The sequence below is a fragment of the Coloeus monedula genome (assembly GCF_965178545.1).
Source record: "Coloeus monedula genome assembly, chromosome: 2".
In the NCBI taxonomy this organism is placed as follows: domain Eukaryota; kingdom Metazoa; phylum Chordata; class Aves; order Passeriformes; family Corvidae; genus Coloeus; species Coloeus monedula.
This window is the reverse complement of record NC_138782.1, coordinates 119,019,183-119,044,403: the sequence shown is the minus strand read 5'-3', so window position 1 is coordinate 119,044,403 and position 25,221 is coordinate 119,019,183. Positions and strand designations below refer to the sequence as shown.

The following is a 25,221-nucleotide window of genomic DNA, read 5'->3' as shown; positions in this document are numbered from 1 at the left end:
AACCCCAAATCCTGGATCATCCCCGGATCATTCCGGATCATTCCGGCTCATTCCCGGATCATTCCGGATCATTCCGGCTCATTCCGGACCTGCAGGGCGAGCGCCAGGCGCACGAGATCCACGATGACGTCATCATTGGAGACCCCAAATCCCAAATAAACCCCAAATCCCAAATAAACCCCAAACCCCGGATCATCCCCGGATCATTCCGGATCATTCCGGCTCATTCCGGCTCATTCCGGCTCATTCCGGACCTGCAGGGCGAGCGCCAGGCGCACGAGGTCCACGATGACGTCATCATTGGCCAGCTCCAGGCTGAGCAGCACCAGGAGCCGGAAGAGCGCCCGGAAGTGCTCGCGGCCGTTATCCCGCTCCTTGGAAACCAGGAAAAGGTGCCGGAAGAGCTGCTGGCCGTGCTGCGGGAATTGCGGGAATTCCGGGATTATCCATCGGGATAGGGGAGAAGGGGCTGGAAGGGTTTCCAGGAGGGAATTCCAGAGGGATTTGGGGTGGGAATTTCGGGAATTCCGGGATTATCCGATGGGATCGGGGAGAAGGGGCTGGAAGGGTTTGGAGAAGGGAATTCCAGAGGGATTTGGGGTGGGAATTTCGGGAATTCCGGGATTATCCAATGGGATTGGGGAGAAGGGGCTGGAAGGGTTTCCAGAAGGGAATTCCAGAGGGATTCGGGGTGGGAATTGCGGGAATTCCGGGATTATCCGATGGGATAGGGGAGAAGGGGCTGGAAGGGTTTCCAGGAGGGAATTCCAGAGGGATTCGGGGTGGGAATTCTGGGAATTCTGAGATTATCCAACGGGATGGGGGAGAAGGGGCTGGAAGGGTTTGGAGAAGGGAATTCCAGAGGGATTCGGGGTGGGAATTCTGGGAATTCTGAGATTATCCAACGGGATGGGGGAGAAGGGGCTGGAAGGGTTTGGAGAAGGGAATTCCAGAGGGATTCGGGGTGGGAATTGCGGGAATTCCGGGATTATCCAATGGGATCGGGGCGAAGGGGCTGGAAGGGTTTGGAGAAGGGAATTCCAGAGGGATTCGGGGTGGGAATTCTGGGAATTCTGAGATTATCCGATGGGATCGGGGAGAAGGGGCTGGAAGGGTTTCCAGAAGGGAATTCCAGAGGGATTCGGGGTGGGAATTTCGGGAATTCCGGGATTATCCGATGGGATGGGGGAGAAGGGGCTGGAAGGGTTTCCAGGAGGGAATTCCAGAGGGATTCGGGGTGGGAATTCTGGGAATTCTGAGATTATCCAATGGGATAGGGGAGAAGGGGCTGGAAGGGTTTCCAGGAGGGAATTCCAGAGGGATTCGGGGTGGGAATTCTGGGAATTCTGAGATTATCCAACGGGATGGGGGAGAAGGGGCTGGAAGGGTTTCCAGGAGGGAATTCCAGAGGGATTCGGGGTGGGAATTCTGGGAATTCCGGGATTATCCAATGGGATAGGGGAGAAGGGGCTGGAAGGGTTTCCAGAAGGGAATTCCAGAGGGATTCGGGGTGGGAATAGGGAATTCCCCCAAAAAACCCCAAAATTACCCCAAAAACCTCAAAATCCCAAAAATCTCCCAACCCCCCCCAAATCCTCCCAAACCTCCCAAAATCCCCGAAGTACCCAAATCCCCAACAAACCCCAAAATCCCCAAAAGAGCCCCAAATCCCCCCAAAAAACCCAAATCCCAACAACTCCCCAAATCCCCAAAATAGCCCCAAATCCCCCCAAAAAACCCCGAAATCCCAAAAAAACCCAAAATCCAAAAAAAAACCCCAAACCCCAAGAACTCCCCAAATCCCCCAAAATCCCAAACAAACCCCAAATCCCCTCAAATTCCCCAAAAAAACCCCCAAATCCAAAAAAGAGACAAATCCCCCAAAAAACCCCAAATCCCAAAAAAGCCCCAAATCCGCCCAAAAACCCCAAACCCCAAGAAGTCCCCAAATCCCCGAAAATCACAAAAAAACCCCAAAACCGGCAAAATTCCCAAAAAACCAAAATCCCCCAAAAAAATCCCAAATCCCAAAAAACCCAAATTACCCAAAAAACCCCAAATCCCCCAAAAAAACCCAAAATCTCCTCAAATTCCCCCAAAAAACCCCAAATCCAAAAATACCCTAAATCCAAAAAAGAGACAAATCCCCCCCAAAAAAACCCAAACCCCCCAAATCCCAAAAAAAACCCAAATCCCAAAAGCTCCCAAAATCCCCCCAAATCCCCCCAAAACCCTCAGAATTCCCCCCCAAAAACCCAACCCCCCCCAAAGCCCCCAAACCCCTCAAAATTCCCCCAAAAAGCCCCAAAGTCCCCAAAACCCTGAAAATTCAAAAAAAACCCCCAAAATTCCCAAAAACTTCAAAATCCCCCCCAAAACCCCACAAAACCTGCAAAATTCCCAAAAAACCCCCAAAATCCCAACAAACCCCCCAAAAACCCCAAATCTCCCCCAAAAAACCCAAAATTCCCCAAAACCTCAAAATCCCCCAAAATCCCCCCCAAAACCCCAAAAAACCTGCAAAATTCCCAAAAAAACCCCAAAATCCCCCAAAAAAACAAAATTCCCAAAAAAACCCCCAAAATCCCCAAAAAAACCCCAAATCGCCCCAAACCCTAAAATTCCCAAAAACTCCAAAAAAATCTCCCAAAAAACCCCAAAACCCCGCAGAATTCCCAAAAAACCACTAAAATCCCCCAAAACCCCAAATCCCCCCCAAAAAACCCAAAAACCTCAAAATTCCCCCAAATCCCCCAAAACCCCAAAAAACTCACCAAATTCCCCCAAAAAACCAAAATCCCAAAAACCCCCAAATTTCCAAAAACCCCAAAATCCCCCAAAAACCCAAAATTCCCAAAAAAACCCCAAAATCCCCCCCAAAACCCCCAAAACCTTCAAAATTCCCCCCAAAAAACCCCAAATCCCCCCAAAAACTAAAATACCCCCAAAAACCCCAAAATCCAAAAAAAACCCTAAAATTCCCCCCCAAAAAAACCCAAAATCCCCCCAAAACCCCCCCAAACCTGCAAAATTCCCCAAAAATCCCAAATCCCTAAAAAACCCCCAAAAACCCAAAAAAACCCCCAAAAAACCCAAATCCCCCAAAACCCCAAGATTCTCAAAACCCCCAAAATTCCCAAAAACCCCAAAATCCCCCCAAAACCCGAAATCCCCAAAAACCCTAAAATGCCCAAAAAACCCTAAAAATCCCCCCAAAATCCCAAATCTCCCCCCAAAAACCTCAAAATTCCCAAAACCCCCCAAATCCCCCAAAATCCACAAAAAACCCAAATAACTCACCAAATTCCCCCAAAAAACCAAAATTCCCCCAAAAAACGAAATTCCCCAAAAAAGCCCAAAATCCCCCAAAACCCCAAAACTCCCAAAACCCCCCAAAAAAGCTGCAAAATTCCTCAAAAACCCCAAAATCCCCCAAAACCCCAAAATTCTCAAAAAAACCCAAAAAAAGCTGCAAAATTCCCCAAAAAAACCCAAAATCCCCCAAAAACCCAAAAAAAGCTGCAAAATCCCCCCCAAAATCCCCCAAAATCCCTCAAAACCTCAAAATTCCCAAAAAACCCCCCAAAAAAGCTGCAAAATTCCCCAAAACCCCAAAATCCCCCAAAACCCCAAAATTCCCAAAAACCCCCCAAAAAAGCTGCAAAATTCCCAAAAAAATCCAAAATCCCCCAAAACCCCAAAATTCCCCAAAAACCCCAAAAAAAGCTGCAAAATTCCCCAAAAACCCCAAAATCCCCCAAAATTCCCCAAAAAAACCCCAAAAAAGCTGCAAAATTCCCCAAAAACCCCAAAATCCCCCAAAACCCCAAAATTCAAAAAAAAACCCCAAAAAAGCTGCAAAATTCCCCAAAAACCCCAAAATCCCCCAAAATCCCCCCAAAAAACCCCAAAAAAGCTGCAAAATTCCCCAAAAACCCCCAAATCCCCCAAAACCCAAAAAAAACCCCAAAAAAGCTGCAAAATCCCCCAAAATCCCCCAAAATCCCCCAAAACCCCAAAATTCCCAAAAAACCCCCCAAAAAAGCTGCAAAATTCCCCAAAACCCCAAAATCCCCCAAAACCCCAAAATTCCCAAAAACCCCAAAAAAAGCTGCAAAATTCCCCAAAAACCCCAAAATCCCCCAAAACCCCAAAAAAACCCAAAACCCCCAAAAAAGCTGCAAAATTCCCCCAAAAAACCCCAAAAAAGCTGCAAAATTCCCCAAAAACCCCAAAACCCCCCAAAACCTCCAAAAAAACCCCAAAAAAGCTGCAAAACTCCCCAAAAACCCCAAAATCCCCCAAAACCCCAAAACTCCCAAAAACCCCCCAAAAAAGCTGCAAAATTCCCAAAAAACCCCAAAATCCCCCAAACCCCAAAATCCCCAAAAACCCCCAAAAAAAGCTGCAAAATTCCCCAAAAAAAACCCAAAAAAGCTGCAAAATTCCCCAAAAACCCCAAAATCCCCCAAAATCCCCAAAACCCCCAAAAAAAGCTGCAAAATTCCCCAAAAAACCCAAAATCCCCCCAAAACCCCAAAATTCCCAAAAAACCCAAAATCCCCCAAAACCCCAAAATTCCCAAAAAACCCAAAAAAGCTGCAAAATCCCCCAAAACCCCAAAATACCCCAAAACCCCAAAATTCCCAAAAACCCCCAAATCCCCCAAAACCCCAAAAAACCCCAAAAAGCTGCAAAATCCCCCAAAAAACCCAAAATCCCCCCAAAACCCCAAAATCCCCAAAAACCTCCAAATCCCAAAAAAGCCCCAAATCCCCCAAAATCCCCAAATCCCAAAAAAACCCCAAATCCCTAAAAAAAACCCCAAAAAACCCCAAAAAAACCCCAAAAACCCCCAAAAACCCCCAAATCCCAGCTTTTCCCAAGGAACGCCCCCAGGGAAGGTGGAGAATTCCCGAGGAATCCCAGGAAAATTCCCAAGGAATCCCAGGAGAGCCCCGGGAAGGGCACGGGAACCTCGGGAAAGCCCAAATCCCGGCCCGGAAGCTGGGAATTCCCGGGAATTCCCAACTTTTCCCTTTTCCCGGGAATTCCCGGCTTTGGGATGGGATTGGGTCGCTCCGAAAATGGGGAAAAGGGCGGCGATTTTGGGGATTTTTCCGGATTTTCCGGCACCTTCTTCATGAAGACGGAATCCTGGCGGGAACATTTCTCCACCTTCAGCTTCAGCACGGCCACGTCGCCGATGGCGCTGCCGGGAATTCCCGGGAAAAGGGGAAAGTTGGGAATTCTCAGGGTGGGATCCAGCCCAGAGCATCCCAAGGGAAAAAACCCTTGGAAAACCCAGCCCAGACATTCCCGGAAATCCAGGATTTCACCAAATTTGGCATCTCCCTGCTCCCATCCCGGATTTCCCTCCCTGGCTGGGAATTCCCAGGAAAGAGGAAAATCCAGGAATTCTCAGGGTGGGATCCAGCCCAGAGCACCCAAAGGGAAAAACCCTTGGAAAACCCAGCCCAGACATTCCCGGAAATCCAGGATTTCACCAAATTTGGCTTCTCCCTGCTCCCATCCCGGATTTCCCTCCCTGGCTGGGAATTCCCGGGAAAAGGGAAAAGTCGGGAATTCTCAGGGTGGGATCCATCCCAGAGCATCCAAAGGGAAAAACCCTTGGAAAACCCAGCCCAGACATTCCCGGAAATCCAGGATTTCACCAAATTTGGCTTCTCCCTGATCCCATCCCGGATTTCTGGGCCTGATCCCAGCTGGGAAAATCCTGGGAAGAGGGAAAATCCAGGAATTCTCAGGGTTGGATGGGACGGATCCATCCCAGAGCATCCAAAGGGAAAAAATCCTTGGAAAACCCAGCCCAGACATTCCGAGAAATCCAGGATTTCACCAAATTTGGCTTCTCCCTGATCCCATCCCGGATTTCCCTCCCTGGCTGGGAATTCCCAGGAAAGAGGAAAATCCAGGAATTCTCGGGGCCGGATCCAGCCCAGAGCACCCAAAGGGAAAATCCCTCGGAAAACCCAGCCCAGACATTCCCAGAAATCCAAGATTTCACCAAATTTGGCTTCTCCCTGATCCCATCCCGGATTTCTGGGCCTGATTCCAGCTGGGAAAATCCCGGGAAGAGGGAAAATCCAGGAATTCTCAGGGTTGGATGGGAGGGATCCAGCCCAGAGCACCCAAAGGGAAAAACCCTTGGAAAACCCAGCCCAGAGCATCCCAGAAATCCAGGATTTCACCAAATTTGGCATCTCCCTGCTCCCATCCCGGATTTCCCTCCCCGGCCGGGAATTCCCGGGAAAAGGGAAAAGTCGGGAATTCTCAGGGTGGGATCCAGCCCAGAGCACCCAAAGGGAAAAACCCTTGGAAAACCCAGCCCAGACATTCCCAGAAATCCAGGATTTCACCAAATTTGGCATCTCCCTGATCCCATCCCGGATTTCCCTCCCTGGCTGGGAATTCCCAGGAAAGAGGAAAATCCAGGAATTCTCAGGGTGGGATCCAGCTCAGAGCATCCAAAGGGAAAAACCCTTGGAAAACCCAGCCCAGACATTCCCGGAAATCCAGGATTTCACCAAATTTGGCATCTCCCTGCTCCCATCCCAAATTTCCCTCCCCGGCCGGGAATTCCCGGGATTTACCTGCCCGGCGACACCTTGTGACGATTCCCGTGGCGGTCGATGAAGCTGCTGAGGATTTCCAGGACAAAAAGTCGGATTTCGGGATCTTCCAGGAGCGCGGCCGACAGGAGCCGGTCCAGGAAGGCGCTGGGAAGCGCCGTCAGCATGTTGCTGCACTGGAATCCCACGGAAACCTGGGAATATCCCGGGAAAAACCGGGATTGGGGCGGCTCCCAAGGGTGATGGGTGAGCCGAGCTCAGCCCGGAGCGTTCCAGGGGAAGAGAATCCCGGGATTTGGTTACTCCGGAGTTTGGGATGGGGTTGGGATGATCCCGCGGGAAGGGGATTCCCACCTGGAGCAGGGATTTCAGGAGCATGACCTGCGTCAGGCGGTTCCGGTTTTCCCTGGGAGGAAAAAAGTCCCAAATTCTGGGGTGGGAAAAAAAAGGCTCAAATCCCGAAAAAAATCCAAGTCCTGAAAAAAACCTCCCAAATCCCCCCCCAAAAAAACCCCACCCCCGAATTCCCCAAAAAATCCAAAGTGAAGAAAAACACAAATCGGAAAAAAAACCCCCAATTCCCAAAAAAAAGAAATCCCAACAAACCCCAAATCTCCCAAAAAATCCAAAGCGAAGAAGAACCCAAATCCCCCCCAAAACCCCAAATCCTAAAAAAATCCCAATGCCCAAAAAACCCCAAATCCCAAAAAACTCCCAAATCCCCCCAAAAAATCCAAATCTCCCAAAAAATCCAAAGCAAAGAAAAACCCAAATCCCCCCCAAAACCCCAAATCCCAAAAAAATCCCAATTCCCAAAAAACCCCAAATCCCAAAAAACTCCCAAATCCCCCCAAAAAATCCAAATCTCCCAAAAAATCCAAAGCAAAGAAGAACCCAAATCCCCCAAAAAACCCCAAATCCTAAAAAAATCCCAATGCCCAAAAAACCCCAAATCCCAAAAAACCCCAAATCTCCCAAAAAATCCAAATCAACGGAAAACCCAAATCTCAAAAATTTCTCCCCAAAAAACTCCCAAATCCCCCCAAAAAATCCAAATCTCCCAAAAAATCCAAAGCAAAGAAAAACCCAAATCTCAAAAACTTCCCCCAAAAACCCACAAATCCCCCCAAAACCCCCAAATCCATAAAAACCCCAAATCCCCAAAATTTCCCCCCAAAAAGCTCCCAAATCCCCCCAAAAAATCGAAATTCCCCAAAAAATCCAAAGCAAAGAAAAACCCCAAATCCCCCAAAAACCCCAATCCCGATTCCCAAAAAAAAGAAATCCCAAAAAACCCCAAATCTCCCAAAAAATCCAAAGCAAAGAAGAACCCAAATGCCCCCCAAAACCCCAAATCCCCAAAAAATCCCAATTCCCAAAAAACCCCAAATCCCAAAAAACCCCAAATCTCCCAAAAAATCCAAATCAACGGAAAACCCAAATCTCAAAAATTTCTCCCCAAAAAACTCCCAAATCCCCCCAAAAAATCCAAATCCCCCAAAAAATCCAAAGCAAAGAAAAACCCCAAATCCCCAAAAAACCCCAATCCCGATTCCCAAAAAAAAGAAATCCCAACAAACCCCAAATCTCCCAAAAAATCCAAAGCAAAGAAAAACCCCCAAATCCCAAAAAAACCCCAATCCCAATTCCCAAAAAACCCCAAATCCCAAAAAACTCCCAAATCCCCCAAAAAATCCAAATCCCCCAAAAAATCCAAAGCAAAGAAAAACCCCAAATCCCCCCCAAAACCCCAAATCCCAAAAAAAACTCAATCCCAATTCCCAAAAAACCCCAAATCCCAAAAAACCCCAAATCCCAAAAAACTTCCCAAAACTCCCCAAATCCCCTCAAAAAAATCTCAACTCCCAAACAAACCCCAAATCCCCCAAAATTCCCAAATCCCAAAAAACCCCAAATCCCAAAAACTTCGCCCCAAAAAATCCCAAATCTCCCAAAAAAACCCAAATCCCAAAAACCCCAAATCCCAACAACTTCCCAAAAACCCCCAAATCCCCGAAAAACCCCAAATCCCAACAACTTCCCCCAAATCCCAAATCCCAAAAAAACCCCCAAAAATCCCAAATCCCCCCCAAAATCCCCCAATTCCCCAATGCCCCCCAATTCCCCGAGCTCGGCGATTCCCGGGATTTGGGGAAAATCGGGAGGAGGCTCCGAATTCCCGGGATTTTTTTGGGGGGTGGGAAAGGATCCCAAATCCCTCGGAATTCCCTGGGATTGGGGAGCATTCCCGGCTCCCTCGGGATCCCCAATTCCTGCGGGAACGGCGGATTTTCCATGGAAAAAAGGGGAAAATCTGGGAATTTCCGCCGCCTCAATCCCGGCTTTTCCCGCCCCGGTGATTCCCGAGGATTCCGGGATTCCCGAGGATTGAGCGGGATGGGGATCCCGCAGGAGAACCTGAGAATTCCCAACTTCCTTAGGGAAAGAATTCCGGGAATTGCGGCTCTTCCCAGAGCTGCCGGAGCGGGGAGAATTCCCGGGAATTCCCGAGGCACCGGGAGGAAAAGCGGGAAGAGCCTCGGGGAGATGGGAAAAGTGGGGAAATTCTCCCCAAAATTCCCGAGGATTCCTGGAATTCCCTCCTGGATCCCGGCTATTCCAAAGGATCCCGGGTGTCGTTCGGAGCAGGGAATTCCGGGATGAGGAAGGAATTCCGGGAATTCCGGGAATTCCGGGAATTCTGGGAGGGGTTGGGAGCGCCTTGGAGCTCATCCCGCTCCTCCCTCGCACGGAATTCCGGCCTCATCCCGGGAGATTCCCGACATTTCCAGGGATGAGCCCCGGAGGCGCCGAATCCCAGGATTCCAAACTTTTCCCGAGCTTTCCCTGGATGCAAAACCGAAGGAAGATCCGGAGGGATCCGGAAGGATCCGGTTCGCCGGAATTCCGGGAAAAGCTTGGAGAGGTTTCCACGGGGAAAAGGACGGGGGGAGTTGTGGGGATGGAGGGATTTTTGGGAATTCCTTGGGATTTCCGGGAGAAACGATCGGATTCCGGCCGGGAATTCCCAAGGAAATCCACACCACAAAGGAATCATCGGGATCTTCCAGCGGGAAATTCCGGGATCGTCCCAAATCTGGGATGGGGGGAATTTCTGGGATGGAAAACCAGGAATGGGAGCGGGGGCTGGGAAATCTGGGAATTCCCAGGGCGGAAAAGCGGGATAAGGATTCCTGGAGTGGGAAATCTGGGAATTCCCAGGGGAAAAGCGGGATAAGGATTCCTGGAGTGGGAAATCTGGGAATTCCCGGGGGGAAAAGCGGGATAAGGATTCCCGGAGTGGGGCTGGGAAATCTGGGAATTCCCAGGGGGGAAAAGCGGGATAAGGATTCCCGGAGTGGGGCTGGGAAATCTGGGAATTCCCAGGGGGAAAAGCGGGATAAGGATTCCCGGAGTGGGGGTGGGAAATCTGGGAATTCCCAGGGCGGAAAAGCGGGATAAGGATTCCTGGAGTGGGAAATCTGGGAATTCCCAGGGGAAAAGCGGGATAAGGATTCCCGGATCAGGGCTGGGAAATCTGGGAATTCCCAGGGGGGAAAGCGGGATAAGGATTCCTGAAGTGGGGGTGGGAAATCTGGGAATTCCCAGGGCGGAAAAGCGGGATAAGGATTCCCGGAGTGGGGGTGGGAAATCTGGGAATTCCCAGAGGAAAAGCGGGATAAGGATTCCCGGAGTGGGGCTGGGAAATCTGGGAATTCCCAGAGGAAAAGCGGGATAAGGATTCCCGGAGTGGGGGTGGGAAATCTGGGAATTCCCAGGGGGGAAAAGCGGGATAAGGATTCCTGGAGTGGGAAATCTGGGAATTCCCGGGGGAAAAGCGGGATAAGGATTCCCGGAGTGGGAAATCTGGGAATTCCCAGGGGAAAAGCGGGATAAGGATTCCCGGAGTGGGGGTGGGAAATCTGGGAATTCCCAGAGGAAAAGCGGGATAAGGATTCCCGGAGTGGGGCTGGGAAATCTGGGAATTCCCAGGGGGGAAAAGCGGGATAAGGATTCCCGGAGTGGGAGTGGGAAATCTGGGAATTCCCAGGGGGAAAAGCGGGATAAGGATTCCCGGAGTGGGGCTGGGAAATCTGGGAATTCCCAGGGGGAAAAGCGGGATAAGGATTCCCGGAGTGGGGGTGGGAAATCTGGGAATTCCCAGGGCGGAAAAGCGGGATAAGGATTCCTGGAGTGGGAAATCTGGGAATTCCCAGGGGAAAAGCGGGATAAGGATTCCCGGATCAGGGCTGGGAAATCTGGGAATTCCCAGGGGGAAAAGCGGGATAAGGATTCCTGGAGTGGGGGTGGGAAATCTGGGAATTCCCAGGGCGGAAAAGCGGGATAAGGATTCCCGGAGTGGGGGTGGGAAATCTGGGAATTCCCAGAGGAAAAGCGGGATAAGGATTCCCGGAGTGGGGCTGGGAAATCTGGGAATTCCCAGAGGAAAAGCGGGATAAGGATTCCCGGAGTGGGGGTGGGAAATCTGGGAATTCCCAGGGGGGAAAAGCGGGATAAGGATTCCTGGAGTGGGAAATCTGGGAATTCCCGGGGGAAAAGCGGGATAAGGATTCCCGGAGTGGGGCTGGGAAATCTGGGAATTCCCGGGGGGAAAAGCGGGATAAGGATTCCCGGATCGGGAGCGGAGCCGGATTCCCGCAGGTGAGGAAAGTCGGGAGCCTTTTCCCGGGAAAAGCCGAATGCGAGGCCGGGACGGATCCAAGGAAAAGCGGGAATGGGGTCGGGGCTGACCCGTCGGATCCGGGCTCCAGGGAATGCTGGGAAGGCGGGAGCGGGACCTTGTTCATGATGAAAACCATCACCTCGGAGCGCTGGTACGGCGGGAGCGTCCCCGAGAAGGAGCCTGGAGCCGGAACGGGAACGGGAACGGGAACGGGAACGGGAACGGGAACGGGGACGGGAACGGGAACGGGAACGGGGATGGGGATGGGGATGAGGATGGGAACGGGAACGGGGATGGGGATGGGAACGGGAACGGGAACGGGGATGGGGATGGGGACGGGAACGGGGATGGGGATGGGAACGGGAACGGGGATGGGGATGGGAACGGGAACGGGAATGGGAGAGGGAACGGGGATGGGAACGGGGATGGGGATGGGGACAGGAACGGGGATGGGAGGGAACGGGAACGGGAACGGGAACGGGAACGGGAACGGGAACGGGAACGGGAACGAGGATGGGGATGAGGATGGGAACGGGAATGGGGATGGGAGAGGAAACGGGAACCGGAACGGGGACGGGGATGGGGATGGGGGAGGGGATGGGAACCGGAACGGGGACGGGGATGGGGACGGGGATGTGGGAGGGAGATGGGGAATGGGAACGGGAACGGGGACGGGGATGGGGACGGGGATGGGGACGGGGATGGGAGAGGGAAAGGGAACGGGAACGGGAACGGGAACGGGGATGGGAGAGGGAACGGGGATGGGAACGGGAACGGGAGAGGGAACGGGGATGGGAACAGGGATGGGGACGGGGATGGGGATGGGGACAGGAACGGGGATGGGAGGGAACGGGAACGGGAACGGGGATGGGGATGGGAGAGGAAACGGGAACCGGAACGGGGACGGGGATGGGGATGGGAGAGGGAACAGGAATGGGAACGGGGATGGGGATGGGGGTGGGGATGGGGGAGGGGACGGGAACGGGAACGGGAACGGGAACGGGGACGGGAATGGGAACGGGAACGGGGATGGGGATGGGGATGGGAACGGGGAAAGGGAGAGGGAACGGGGATGGGGACGGGGATGGGGATGGGAGAGGAAACGGGAACCGGAACGGGGACGGGGATGGGGACGGGGATGTGGGAGGGAGATGGGGAATGGGAACGGGAACGGGAACGGGGACGGGGATGGGGACGGGGACAGGAACGGGGATGGGAGAGGGAACGGGAACGGGAACGGGAACGGGGATGGGGATGGGGGAGGGGATGGGGGAGGGGATGGGAGAGGGAACGGGAACGGGAACGGGGATGGGAATGGGAACGGGGATGGGAGAGGGAACGGGGACGGGAACAGGGATGGGAACGGGGATGGGGATGGGGATGGGAGAGGGGATGGGAGAGGGAACGGGAGAGGGAACGGGGATGGGAGAGGGAACGGGGATGGGAACAGGGATGGGGACGGGGATGGGGATGGGGATGGGAACGGGGAAAGGGAGAGGGAACGGGGATGGGAACGGGGATGGGGACGGGGATGGGGACGGGGATGGGAGAGGGAACGGGAGAGGGAACGGGAGAGGGAACGGGGATGGGGACGGGGATGGGGACGGGGATGAGGATGGGAACGGGGATGGGGATGGGAGAGGAAACGGGAACCGGAACGGGGACGGGGATGGGGACGGGGATGTGGGAGGGAGATGGGGAATGGGAACGGGAACGGGAACGGGGACGGGGATGGGGACGGGGACAGGAACGGGGATGGGAGAGGGAACGGGAACGGGAACGGGGACGGGGATGGGGATGGGGGAGGGGATGGAAGAGGGAACGGGGACGGGAACAGGGATGGGAACGGGGATGGGGATGGGAGAGGGGACGGGGACGAGGACGGGAACGGGAACGGGGATGGGAACGGGGATGGGAGGGAATGGGAACAGGAACGGGAACGGGGACGGGGATGGGAGAGGGAACGGGGATGGGAATGGGGATGGGAATGGGAACAGGAACGGGATTGGGAAGGGGAACAGGAATGGGAACGGGGATGGGGATGTGGGAGGGGGATGGGAATGGGAGCGGGAATGGGGATGGGAATGGGGATGGGAACAGGAACGGGATTGGGGACAGGAACAGGGATGGGGATGGGAACGGGGACGGGAATGGGAATGGGAGCAGGAATGGGGATGGGAATTGGATTGGAATGGGAATGGGAATTGGGAAAGGAAGGGGAATGGGGATGGGATGGGAATGGGAATGAGAGCAGGAATTGGCACAGGGACAGGAACGGGAATGGGAGTGGAAAAGGAAGGGGAATGATGGTGGGAATGGGAAACAGAGCAGGAATGGGAATGGGAATGGGAATGGGAATGGGAATGGGAATGAGAGTGGGAACCGGAACGGGAATGGGAACGGGAGCGGGGATGGGGATGGGAATCGAATAGGAGCAGGAATGGGATTAGGATGGGAGTGGGAATGGGATTGGGAAGAGGAACAGGGATGGGAAATGGGGATGGGAAAGGGAATTAGATTGGAATGGGAATGGGGACGGGGATGGGGAGGAGAGAACAGAGGGAAAATTACACGGAATTCCCACCCAGCCCGCTCCGAGCCCGGCTGGATCCAGGAAACCCCAGCTGGATCCAGGAAATCCTGGCTGGATCCGGGAAATCCCGGCAGGATCCCAGCCCCGGGGAGCTGCAGATTCCTGAGCCACATTCCAGCTGGGAAAGCTCCAGCCGGGAGATCCCAGCCCCAATCCCAGCCTCAATCCCAATCCCAATCCCATTCCCAATCTCAGCCCCGATCCCAGCCCCGATCCCGGCCCCAATCCCAATCCCGATCCCGATCCCGGCCCCAATCCCATTCCCAGCCCCAATCCCAGCCCTAATTCCGGCCCCAATCCCAGCCCCAATGCCGGCAAAATCCCAATCCCAATCCCAGCCCCAATCCCAGCCTCAATCCCATTCCCAATCCCAGCCTCAATCCCAATCCCAATCCCATTCCCAATCCCAGCCCCAATCCCAATCCCATCCCAATCCCAGCCCCAATCCCATCCCAATCCCAGCCCCAATCCCAGCCCCATTCCCAGCCCTGATCCCAATCCCAGCCCCATTCCCAATCACAGCCCCAATCCCAATCCCATCCCAATCCCAGCCCCAATCCCATCTCAATCCCAGCCCCAATCCCAGCCCCATTCCCAGCCCCGATCCCAATCCCAGCCCCAATCCCAGCCCCAATCCCAGCCCCAATCCCAGCCCCGATCCCAGCCCCGATCCCAGCCCCAATCCCAATCCCGATCCCGATCCCAGCCCCAATCCCAATCCCGATCCCGATCCCGGCCCCAATCCCATTCCCAGCCCCAATCCCAGCCCTAATTCCGGCCCCAATCCCAATCCCAGCCCCAATCCCAGCCTAAATCCCAATCCCAGCCCCAATCCCAGCTCCAATCCCATTCCCAATCCCGATCCCATTCCCAATCCCAACCCAATCCCAATCCCGGCCCCAATCCCAATCCCAATTCCAGCCCCAATCCCACCCCAATCCCAATCCCATTCCCAATCCCAATCCCAGCCCCAATCCCAGTCCCAATCCCAGCCCTGGGAAATCCTGGAAAGTCCCAGAAAAACCCCAGAAGAATTTCCAGGAAATCCTGGAAAACCTCAGAAAGAAACCCAGAAAAATCCTGAAAAAATCCTGGAAAATACAAAAAAATCCCAGAAAAAATCCCAAAAAATTCCAGGAAAATCCCCGAAAAATCCTGGAAAACCCCAGAAAAATCCCAGAAAATTCCTGGAAATATCCCGGAAAAAAACCAGAAAAATCCTGGAAAATCCCAGAAAAAAACCCTGGAAAAATCCTGGGAAATCCTGGGAAAATCCAGAAAAAATCCCTAAAAATCCCAGAAAATCCGGAAAAACCCCAGAAAAATCCTGGAAAACCCAGGAAAATCCCAGAAAATCCTGGAAAAACCCAGGAAAATCCCAGAAAATCCCGGAAAAATCCCAGAAAAATCCCAGAAAATCCTGAAAAACCCCGGAAAAACCAAGAAAAAAATCCCCGAAAAAACCCAGAAAAATCCCAGAAAACCCCAGAAAAATCCCGGAAAAATTCCGGGAAAATCCCAGAAAAATCCTGGAAAACCCCAGAAAGTCCTGAAAAACCCCAGAAAAATCCCGGAAAAATCCTGGACAAAATCCCAGAAAACCCCAGAAAAACCCCAGAAAATCCAGAAAAATCCCAGAAAATCCTGGAAAACCCCAGAAAAACCAAAAAAAAAAAAAAAAAAAAAAAAAACCAGAAATACCCAGAAAGAATCCCAGAAAAATCCTGGAAAATCACAAAAAAACCTTGAAAAATCCCAGAAAACCCCAGAAAAATCCTGGGAAAATTCCAGGGAAAAACCAGAAAAATCCTGGAAAACCCCAGAAAGTCCTGAAAAACCCCAGAAAGACCCCCGAAAATCCCTGGGAAAACCCCAGAAAATCCCAGAAAAATCCCAGAAAAATAAAAAAAAATTCCCAGAAATGCCCAGAAAAAAATCCCAGAAAAAAACCCAGAAAAATCCTGGAAAATCACAAAAAACCCCTTGAAAAATCCTTGAAAATCCAAAAAAACACCAGAAAAATCCCAAAAAATCCCAGGAAAACCCCAGAAAATCCCAGAAAATCCTGAAAAACCCCAGAAAACCCCCCAAAAAAATCCCAGAAATACCCAGAAAAAAAATCCCAGAAAAAACCCAGAAAAATCCTGGAAAATCACAAAAAAACCCCAGAAAAATCCTAGAAAACCCCAGAAAAATCCCGGAAAAATTCCAGAAAAATCCCAGAAAAAACCCAGAAAAAACCCAGAAAAAATCCCAGAAAAAACCCAGAAAAATCCCGGAAAAATCCCGGAAAAACCCCAGAAAAAAATCCCAGAAAAAAACCAGAAAAATCCTGGAAAATCACAAAAAAAAAACAGAAAAATCCTATAAAATAAAAAAAAAACACCAGAAAAATCCCAAAAACCCCCAGGAAAACCCCAGAAAATCCCAGAAAAAAATCCCAGAAAATCCTGAAAAACCCCAGAAAACCCCCCAAAAAAATCCCAGAAATACCCAGAAAAAAACCAGAAAAATCCTGGAAAGTCACAAAAAAAACCCTTGAAAAATCCCAGAAAAACCCAGAAAAATCCTGGAAAAGTTCCGGGAAAACCCCAGAAAAATCCCAGAAAAATCCTGGAAAAATCCCAGAAAAAACCCAGAAAAACCCCAGAAAAACCCCAGAAAAAAAACCAGAAAAATAAAAAAAAAAATCCCAGAAATACCCAGAAAAAAATCCCAGAAAAAAACCAGAAAAATCCTGGAAAATCACAAATAAACCCCAGAAAAATCCTGGAAAATCAAAAAAAAACCACCAGAAAAATCCCAAAAAACCCCAGGAAAACCCCAGAAAATCCCAGAAAAAACCCAGAAAATCACAAAAAAACCCCAGAAAAATCCGGGAAAACCCCAGAAAACCCCAGAAAAATCCCAGAAAAATTCCAGAAAAATCCCAGAAAAAAACCAGAAAAAATCCCAGAAAAAACCCAGAAAAATCCCGGAAAAATCCCGGGAAAACCCCAGAAAAAAATCCCAGAAAAAAACCAGAAAAATCCTGGAAAATCACAAAAAAAACCCCAGAAAAATCCTATAAAATAAAAAAAACCACCAGAAAAATCCCAAAAAACCCCAGGAAAACCCCAGAAAATCCCAGAAAAAACCCAGAAAAATCCTGGAAAATCACAAAAAAACCCCAGAAAAATCCGGGAAAAATTCCGGGAAAATCCCAGAAAAATCCCAGAAAAATCCCAGAAAAAATCCCAGAAAAAACCCAGAAAAAACCCAGAAAAATCCCGGAAAAATCCTGGAAAAATCCCAGAAAAACCCCAGAAAAACCCCAGAAAAACCCCAGAAAAACCCCAGAAAAAAAACCAGAAAAATAAAAAAAAAAATCCCAGAAATACCCAGAAAAAAATCCCAGAAAAAAACCAGAAAAATCCTGGAAAATCACAAATAAACCCCAGAAAAATCCTGGAAAATCCAAAAAAAACCACCAGAAAAAACCCAAAAAACCTCAGGAAAACCCCAGAAAATCCCAGAAAAAAAATCCCAGAAAATCCTGAAAAACCCCAGAAAAACCCAAACAAAATCTCAGAAATACCCAGAAAAAATCCCAGAAAAAACCCAGAAAAATCCTGGAAAATCACAAAAAAAACCCCAGAAAAATCCTGGAAAACCCCAGAAAACCCCAGAAAAATCCCAGAAAAATTCCAGGAAAATCCCAGAAAAATCCCAGAAAAAAAAACAGAAAAAAACCCAGAAAAAATCCCAGAAAAATCCCGGAAAAATCCCGGAAAAACCCCAGAAAAAAAATCCCAGAAAAAAACCAGAAAAATCCTGGAAAATCACAAAAAAACACCCAGAAAAATCCTATAAAATAAAAAAAAACCACCAGAAAAATCCCAAAAAACCCCAGGAAAACCCCAGAAAATCCCAGAAAAAAATCCCAGAAAATCCTGAAAAATCCCAGAAAACCCCCCAAAAAAATCCCAGAAATACCCAGAAAAAAAACAGAAAAATCCTGGAAAATCACAAAAAAAACCTTGAAAAATCCCAGAAAAACCCAGAAAAATCCTGGAAAAGTTCCGGGAAAACCCCAGAAAAATCCCGGAAAAATCCTGGAAAAATCCCAGAAAAACCCCAGAAAAACCCCAGAAAAACCCCAGAAAAAAAAACAGAAAAATAAAAAAAAAAATCCCAGAAATACCCAGAAAAAAATCCCAGAAAAAAACCAGAAAAATCCTGGAAAATCACAAATAAACCCCAGAAAAATCCTGGAAAATCCAAAAAAAACCACCAGAAAAATCCCAAAAAAAACCCAGGAAAACCCCAGAAAATCCCAGAAAAAACCCAGAAAATCACAAAAAAATCCCAGAAAAATCCGGGAAAACCCCAGAAAAATCCGGGAAAAATTCCGGGAAAATCCCAGAAAAAACCCAGAAAAAACCCAGAAAAAAACCCAGAAAAATCCCAAAAAAATCCCAGAAAATCCCAGAAAAATCCCAGAAAAATCCAAAAAAATCCCAGAAAAATCCCAGAAAAGCCCCGAAAATGCCGGGAATTGCCACCGATGGTTTTGATGACGGCCTCCTGGAACATTCTCTCCTCGTGCTCCTTGGTTTTCCGGGCTCCGGCTCCGCAGTCGTAGCTCCCGGTCAGGGCGTAGTCGATGCTGAGCCGCAGCTGCCGCAGGAGGGTGTTGAACACTTCCAGCACCGTGGGGCCTGGAATGGCATCGGGAATGCCGGGAATGCCGGGAATGGCCGCAGGGATTCCCACGGGAAAGGTTTTGGCCGGAATTCCGGGAAGTGGCAGGGTTTGGGGGCTCCGTGGGAGCAGAGAGCGGCGTTCCCGGGAAATGCTGGAAAATCCCGTTTTCCCAGAAATGCTGGAATTCCACTCCTCCCTCCCAGGCTGCTCCAGGAATTCCGGAGCTCAGGAACGGCCCAGAACCGATCCCAGAATCCTGGGATGCTCCCGAGGTGATCCCGCACCCTCGGCTCATCCCAGAGCCCTTCCCGCAATTCCAGCGGGAGCCCCTTCCCGAATTTCCCAAAGAAACCCTGGAATTCCACTCCTCCCTGAGTTCAGGAGCTCAGGAATGGCCCAGAACCGATCCCAGAATCCTGGGATGCTCCCGAGGGGCTCCCAGAGAGCTCATCCCAGAGCCCTTCCCTCAATTCCAGTGGGAGCCTCTTCCCGAATTCCCAAAGAAACCCTGGAATTCCACTCCTCCCTCCCAGGCTGCTCCAGGAATTCCGGAGCTCAGGAACGGCCCAGAACCGATCCCAGAATCCCGGGATCCTCCCGAGGTGATCCCGCACCCTCGGCTCATCCCAGAGCCTTTCCCGCAATTCCTCCAGGAGCCCTTTCCCGAATTCCCAAAGAAACCCTGGAATTCCACTCCTCCCTGAGTTCAGGAGCTCAGGAACGGCCCAGAACCGATCCCAGAATCCCGGGATGCTCCCGAGGCGACCCCGCACCCTCGGCTCATCCCAGAGCCCTTCCCTCAATTCCAGCGGGAGCCCCTTCCCGAATTTCCAAAGGAAACCCTGGAATTCCACTCCTCCCTCCCAGGCTGCTCCAGGAATTCCGGAGCTCAGGAATGGCCCAGAACCGATCCCAGAATCCCGGGATGCTCCCGAGGGGCTCCCAAAGAGCTCATCCCAGAGCCCTTCCCGCAATTCCAGCGGGAGCCCCTTCCCGAATTTCCAAAGAAACCCTGGAATTCCACTCCTCCCTGAGTTCAGGAGCTCAGGAATGGCCCAGAACCGATCCCAGAATCCCGGGATTCTCCCGAGGTGATCCCGCACCCTCGGCTCATCCCAGAGCCTTTCCTGCAATTCCTCCAGGAGCCTCTTCCCAAATTTCCCAAAGAAACCCTGGAATTCCACTCCTCCCTCCCAGGCTGCTCCAGGAATTCCGGAGCTCGGGAATGGCCCAGAACCGATCCCAGAATCCCGGGATGCTCCCGAGGTGATCCCGCACCCTCGGCTCATCCCAGAGCCCTTCCCGCAATTCCAGTGGGAGCCTCTTCCCAAATTCCCAAAGAAACCCTGGAATTCCACTCCTCCCTGAGTTCAGGAGCTCAGGAACGGCCCAGAACCGATCCCAGAATCCCGGGATTCTCCCGAGGTGATCCCGCACCCTCGGCTCATCCCAGAGCCTTTCCCGCAATTCCAGCGGGAGCCCTTTCCCGAATTCCCCGGGAATTCCCGGGATGGCCGCGCACCCACGGATCCGGAGGCGGCGATCACGGCCGCTTCCGAGAGCACCTCGACGATTCCCGCCCGGATCGGCGCCGCGCTCCGGCTGTTTGCGTCCAGGTGTCCCAGGAGCTGCTGGATCACCAGGTGGGAATGCTGGGGCTGGAAAAACATCGGGAATGTCACCGCCGACTGCCGGGAATCATCCGGAGGCGCCGGATGCCGCGGTATTCCCGAGAAACTTCTGGATGGAAAAGCGGGAGGCACCGGAGAGAATCCGGTTCGCCGGAATTCCGGGAAAAGCTTGGAGAGGTTTCCACGGGGAAAAGGACGGGGGGAGTTGTGGGGATGGAGGGATTTTTGGGAATTCCTTGGGATTTCCGGGAGAAACGATCGGATTCCGGCCGGGAATTCCCAAGGAAATCCACACCACAAAGGAATCATCGGGATCTTCCAGCGGGAAATTCCGGGATCGTTCCAAATCTGGGATGGGGGGAATTTCTGGGATGGAAAACCAAGAATGGGAGCGGGGCTGGGAAATGTGGGAATTCCCGGTGGGAATTCTCCCAGCAGAGCACGGCTGGGCTGAATCCAAAGGGAATTCCCAGGGGAAAAAAGCGGGATAACACATCCGGGATGGGCTCATCCCAAAAATCCCCGGGATCCGGCGCCCAGCCCGGCCCCGCCTTCCCCCGGCATTCCCAGCCCAGCCTGCCATTCCCTCCCTCCCATTCCCAGCCCTTCTGGGGCTGGATCCGGGATCCCTCTGGAATTCGCCGACGGGATCCGGCTCATCCCGAGCGCCGAGCTTCCCGATGATCCCGGAATTCCCATCCCGAGCGCCGAGCTTCCCGCTGATGGCGGAATTCCCACCTGGATGGAGTACATGATGATCCGGAAGCAGCCCCTGGCAAAGACCTTGGGCTCCCACAGGGAGTGGTTGTCCAGGTGGCTGGAAAACAGGGAATATCAGCTGGAAAACAGGGAATATCAGCCGGGAAACAGGGAATATCAGCTGGAAAACAGGGAATATCGGGGGATAACAGGGAATAACAGCAGGAAAACAGGGAATATCAGGGGATCACGGGGAATATCAGGGGATAACAGGGAATAACAGCCGGAAAACAGGGAATAACAGCCGGAAAACAGGGAATATCAGTTGGAAAACAGGGAATATCAGGGGATAACAGGGAATAACAGCCGGAAAACAGGGAATATCAGTTGGAAAACAGGGAATAACAGCCGGAAAACAGGGAATAACAGCCGGAAAACAGGGAATATCAGGGGATAACAGGGAATACAGGGAGTAACAGGGAATAACAGCCGGAAAACAGGGAATAACAGCCGGAAAACAGGGAATATCAGGGGATAACAGGGAATATCAGGGAGTAACAGGGAATAACAGCCGGAAAACAGGGAATAACAGCCGGAAAACAGGGAATATCAGGGGATCACAGGGAATATCAGCTGGAAAACAGGGAATATCAGGGGATAACAGGGAATAACAGCCGGAAAACAGGGAATATCAGCAGGAAAACAGGGAATAACAGGGGATAACAGGGAAAACAGGGAGTAACAGGGAATAACAGCAGGAAAACAGAGAATATCAGCTGGAAAACAGGGAATATCAGGGGATAACAGGGAATAACAGCCGGAAAACAGGGAATAACAGCCGGAAAACAGGGAATATCAGGGGATCACAGGGAATATCAGGGGATAACAGGGGAAAACAGGGAATAACAGGGAATGACAGAAGATAACAGGGGAAAACAGGGGAAAACAGGGAATTCCAGGGAATTCCAGCAGGGAAACAGGGGAATAACAGGGAATAACCAGGAATTCCAGGGGAAAGAGGGGAATAACGGGAGAACAGGGAATGACAGCAGGAAAAGGGGGAATTCCAGGGGAAACCAGGGAATGACAGCAGGGAAACAGGGAATACCAGAAAATAACAGGGAATTCGAGGGGATAATGGGAAAACAGGGAATGACCGGGAATAACAGGGAATTCCAGGGGAAAAAAGGAAAACAGGGGAAAACAGGGGGAACAGGGAATTCCAGGGAAATCGGGAAAACAGGGAATTCCAGGGGGAGAAGGGGAAAACAGGGAATAACAGGGGGAAGAGGGAATTCCAGGGAAAACAGGGAATTCCAGGGAAACAGGGAAAACAGGGAATAACAGGGAAAACAGGGAATAACAGGGAATAACAGCAGGAAAATGGGATAACGGGATAACAGGGGAAACAGGGAATTCCAGGGAATTCCAGGGAATAACAGGGAAACAGGGAATTCCGGGGGGAAAAGGGAATTCCAGGGAAAACAGGGAATTCTAGGGAAAAGAGGGAAAAGAGGGAATTCCAGGGAATAACAGGGAATAACAGGGAAACAGGGAATTCCGGGGGGAAAAGGGAATTCCAGGGAAAACAGGGAATTCCAGGGAAAAGAGGGAAAAGAGGGAATTCCAGGGAATTCCAGGGAAAACAGGGAATTCCAGGGAAACAGGGAAAACAGGGAATAACAGGGGGGAAATGGAATTCCAGGGAAACAGGGAATGAGAGGGAAAACGGGGAATTGCAGGGAAAACAGGGAATTCCAGGGAATTCCAGAGAAACAGGGAATTCCAGGGGCAGAAGGGGAAAACAGGGAATAACAGGGGGAAGAGGGAATTCCAGGGAAAACAGGGAATTCTAGGGAAAACAGGGAAAAGAGGGAATTCCAGGGAATTCCAGGGAAAACAGGGAAAACAGGGAATAACAGGGAAACCGGGAAAACAGGGAATAACAGGGGAGAAAGGGAATTCCAGGGGAAACAGGGAATGAGAGGGAAAACAGGGGAAACAGGGAAAAGAGGGAATTCCAGGAAAAACCAGGGAATAACAGGGGGCAAAGGGAATTCCAGGGAAAACAGGGAAAAGAGGGAATTCCAGGGAAAACAGGGAATTCCAGGGAAACAGGGAATTCCGGGGGGAAAAGGGAATTCCAGGGAAAACAGGGAATTCCAGGGAAAAGAGGGAAAAGAGGGAATTCCAGGGAATTCCAGGGAAAACAGGGAATTCCAGGGAAACAGGGAAAACAGGGAATAACAGGGGCCAAAGGGAATTCCAGGGGGAAAAGGGAATTCCAGGGAAAACGGGGAATTCCAGGGTAAACAGGGGAAACAGGGAAAAGAGGGAATTCCAGGGAAAACAGGGCATTCTAAGGAAAACAGGGAAAAGAGGGAATTCCAGGGAATTCCAGGGAATAACAGGGAAACAGGGAATTCCGGGGGGAAAAGGGAATTCCAGGGAAAACAGGGAATTCCAGTGAAAAGAGGGAAAAGAGGGAATTCCAGGGAATTCCAGGGAAGACAGGGAATTCCAGGGAAACAGGGAAAACAGGGAATAACAGGGAAACCGGGAAAACAGGGAATAACAGGGGAGAAAGGGAATTCCAGGGAAAACAGGGAATAACAGGGAATAACAGGGAATAACAGGGGGGAAAGGGAATTCCAGGAGAAACAGGGAATGAGAGGGAAAACAGGGAATTGCAGGGAAAACAGAGGAAACAGGGAATCCCAGGGGGAAAGGGAATTCCAGGGAAAGCAGAAAATTCCAGGGAACAGGGCGAATTCCAGGGAAAACATGGAATTAGCAGGAAAACCGGGAATGAACCCCCCCCCAATCCTCAGCGGGATCACCCCTCGGGATTCTCGGAATTCTCGGGAATTGCCGGGACACAAATGCGGCTCCAGAGGGGATTCCGCCGGGCCGGAAGGCAGCGGGAAGGTGCGAGGAGAGGCAGAGAATTCCCGGTTTTTTTTCCTGGAATTGCGACTCACGTGAGCACGGGCTTGATGGCGTTCTTGATATTCCCGAAGGCCGCTCTTCCCAACAATTCCCGGAGGCAGCGCTCGGCCAGCTCGGCCGGGATCTCCTGCTCCGTGTCGGCCGCCTGAAGTGGGGAGGGCGAGCGGCTGCCGGGAAAACGGGAATGAGGGGGAAAAGTGGGAATGAGGGGGGAAAAGTGGGAATGAGGGGGGAAAAGTGGGAATGAGGGGGAAAAGTGGGAAGGGGAGGGAAAAGTGGGAATGAGGGGGGAAAGTGGGAAAGGGAGGGGAAAAGTGGGAATGAGGGGGAAAAGTGGGAATGGAGGGGAAAAGTGGGAATGAGGGGGGAAAAGTGGGAATGAGGGGGGAAAGTGGGAATGGGAGGGGAAAAGTGGGAAGGAGGGGGGAAAGTGGGAATGGGAGGGGAAAAGTGGGAATGAGGGGGAAAAGTGGGAATGGGAGGGGGAAAAGTGGGAATGAGAGGGGGAAAAGTGGGAATGGGAGGGGAAAAGTGGGAATGAGGGGGGAAAAGTGGGAATGAGGGGGGAAAAGTGGGAATGAGGGGGAAAAGTGGGAATGGAGGGGGAAAAGTGGGAATGAGGGGGGAAAGTGGGGAATGAGAGGGGGAAAAGTGGGAATGAGGGGGAAAAGTGGGAATGGGAGGGGAGAAAGTGGGAATGAGGGGGGAAAGTGGGAATGAGGGGGGAAAGTGGGAATGGGAGGGGGAAAAGTGGGAATGAGGGGGAAAAGTGGGAATGGGAGGGAAAAGTGGGAATGAGGGGAGAAAAGTGGGAATGAGGGGGAAAAGTGGGGAATGAGGGGAAAGTGGATGAGGGGGAAAGTGGGAATGAGGGGGGAAAGTGGGAATGAGGGGGGAAAAGTGGGAATGAGGGGGGAAAGTGGGAATGAGGGGGGAAAAGTGGGAATGAGGGGGGAAAGTGGGAATGGGAGGGAAAAGTGGGATGAGGGGGAAAGTGGGAATGAGAGGGGAAAAGTGGGAATGAGGGGGAAAAGTGGGAATGAGGGGGAAGTGGGAATGGGAGGGGAAAGTGGAATGAGGGGGAAAAGTGGGAATGGGAGGGGAAAGTGGGGAATGGGAGGGGAAAAGTGGGAATGAGAGGGGAAAAGTGGGAATGAGGGGGGAAAGTGGGAATGGGGGGAAAAGTGGGAATGAGGGGGAAAAGTGGGAATGGGAGGGGAAAAGTGGGAATGGGAGGGGAAAGTGGGAATGAGGGGGAAAGTGGGAATGGGAGGGGAAAGTGGGAATGGGGGGAAAAGTGGGAATGAGGGGGAAAAGTGGGGAATGGGGGGGAAAAGTGGGAATGAGGGGGAAAAGTGGGAATGAGGGGGGAAATGGGAATGAGGG

General features: G+C 51.5%; 1 protein-coding gene across 1 annotated transcript in view; it reads right to left on the bottom strand.

The window, feature by feature from the left end:
* EFR3B (EFR3 homolog B) overlaps positions 1-25,221 on the bottom strand; it is a gene marked incomplete at its 3' end in the record, with an annotated part of 52,206 nt that overhangs the window by 13,086 nt on the left and 13,899 nt on the right. Inside the window, exons 5-13 of the mRNA XM_082277059.1 lie at positions 23,868-24,002; positions 20,926-21,004; positions 20,079-20,214; positions 18,415-18,570; positions 11,346-11,457; positions 6,948-6,999; positions 6,615-6,787; positions 5,137-5,212; positions 255-416 (exon numbers count right to left, since the gene is read on the bottom strand). Of these exons, the coding sequence (XP_082133185.1) occupies positions 255-416; positions 5,137-5,212; positions 6,615-6,787; positions 6,948-6,999; positions 11,346-11,457; positions 18,415-18,570; positions 20,079-20,214; positions 20,926-21,004; positions 23,868-24,002 (1,081 nt within the window). The remainder of the gene's footprint in view (positions 1-254; positions 417-5,136; positions 5,213-6,614; positions 6,788-6,947; positions 7,000-11,345; positions 11,458-18,414; positions 18,571-20,078; positions 20,215-20,925; positions 21,005-23,867; positions 24,003-25,221) is intronic.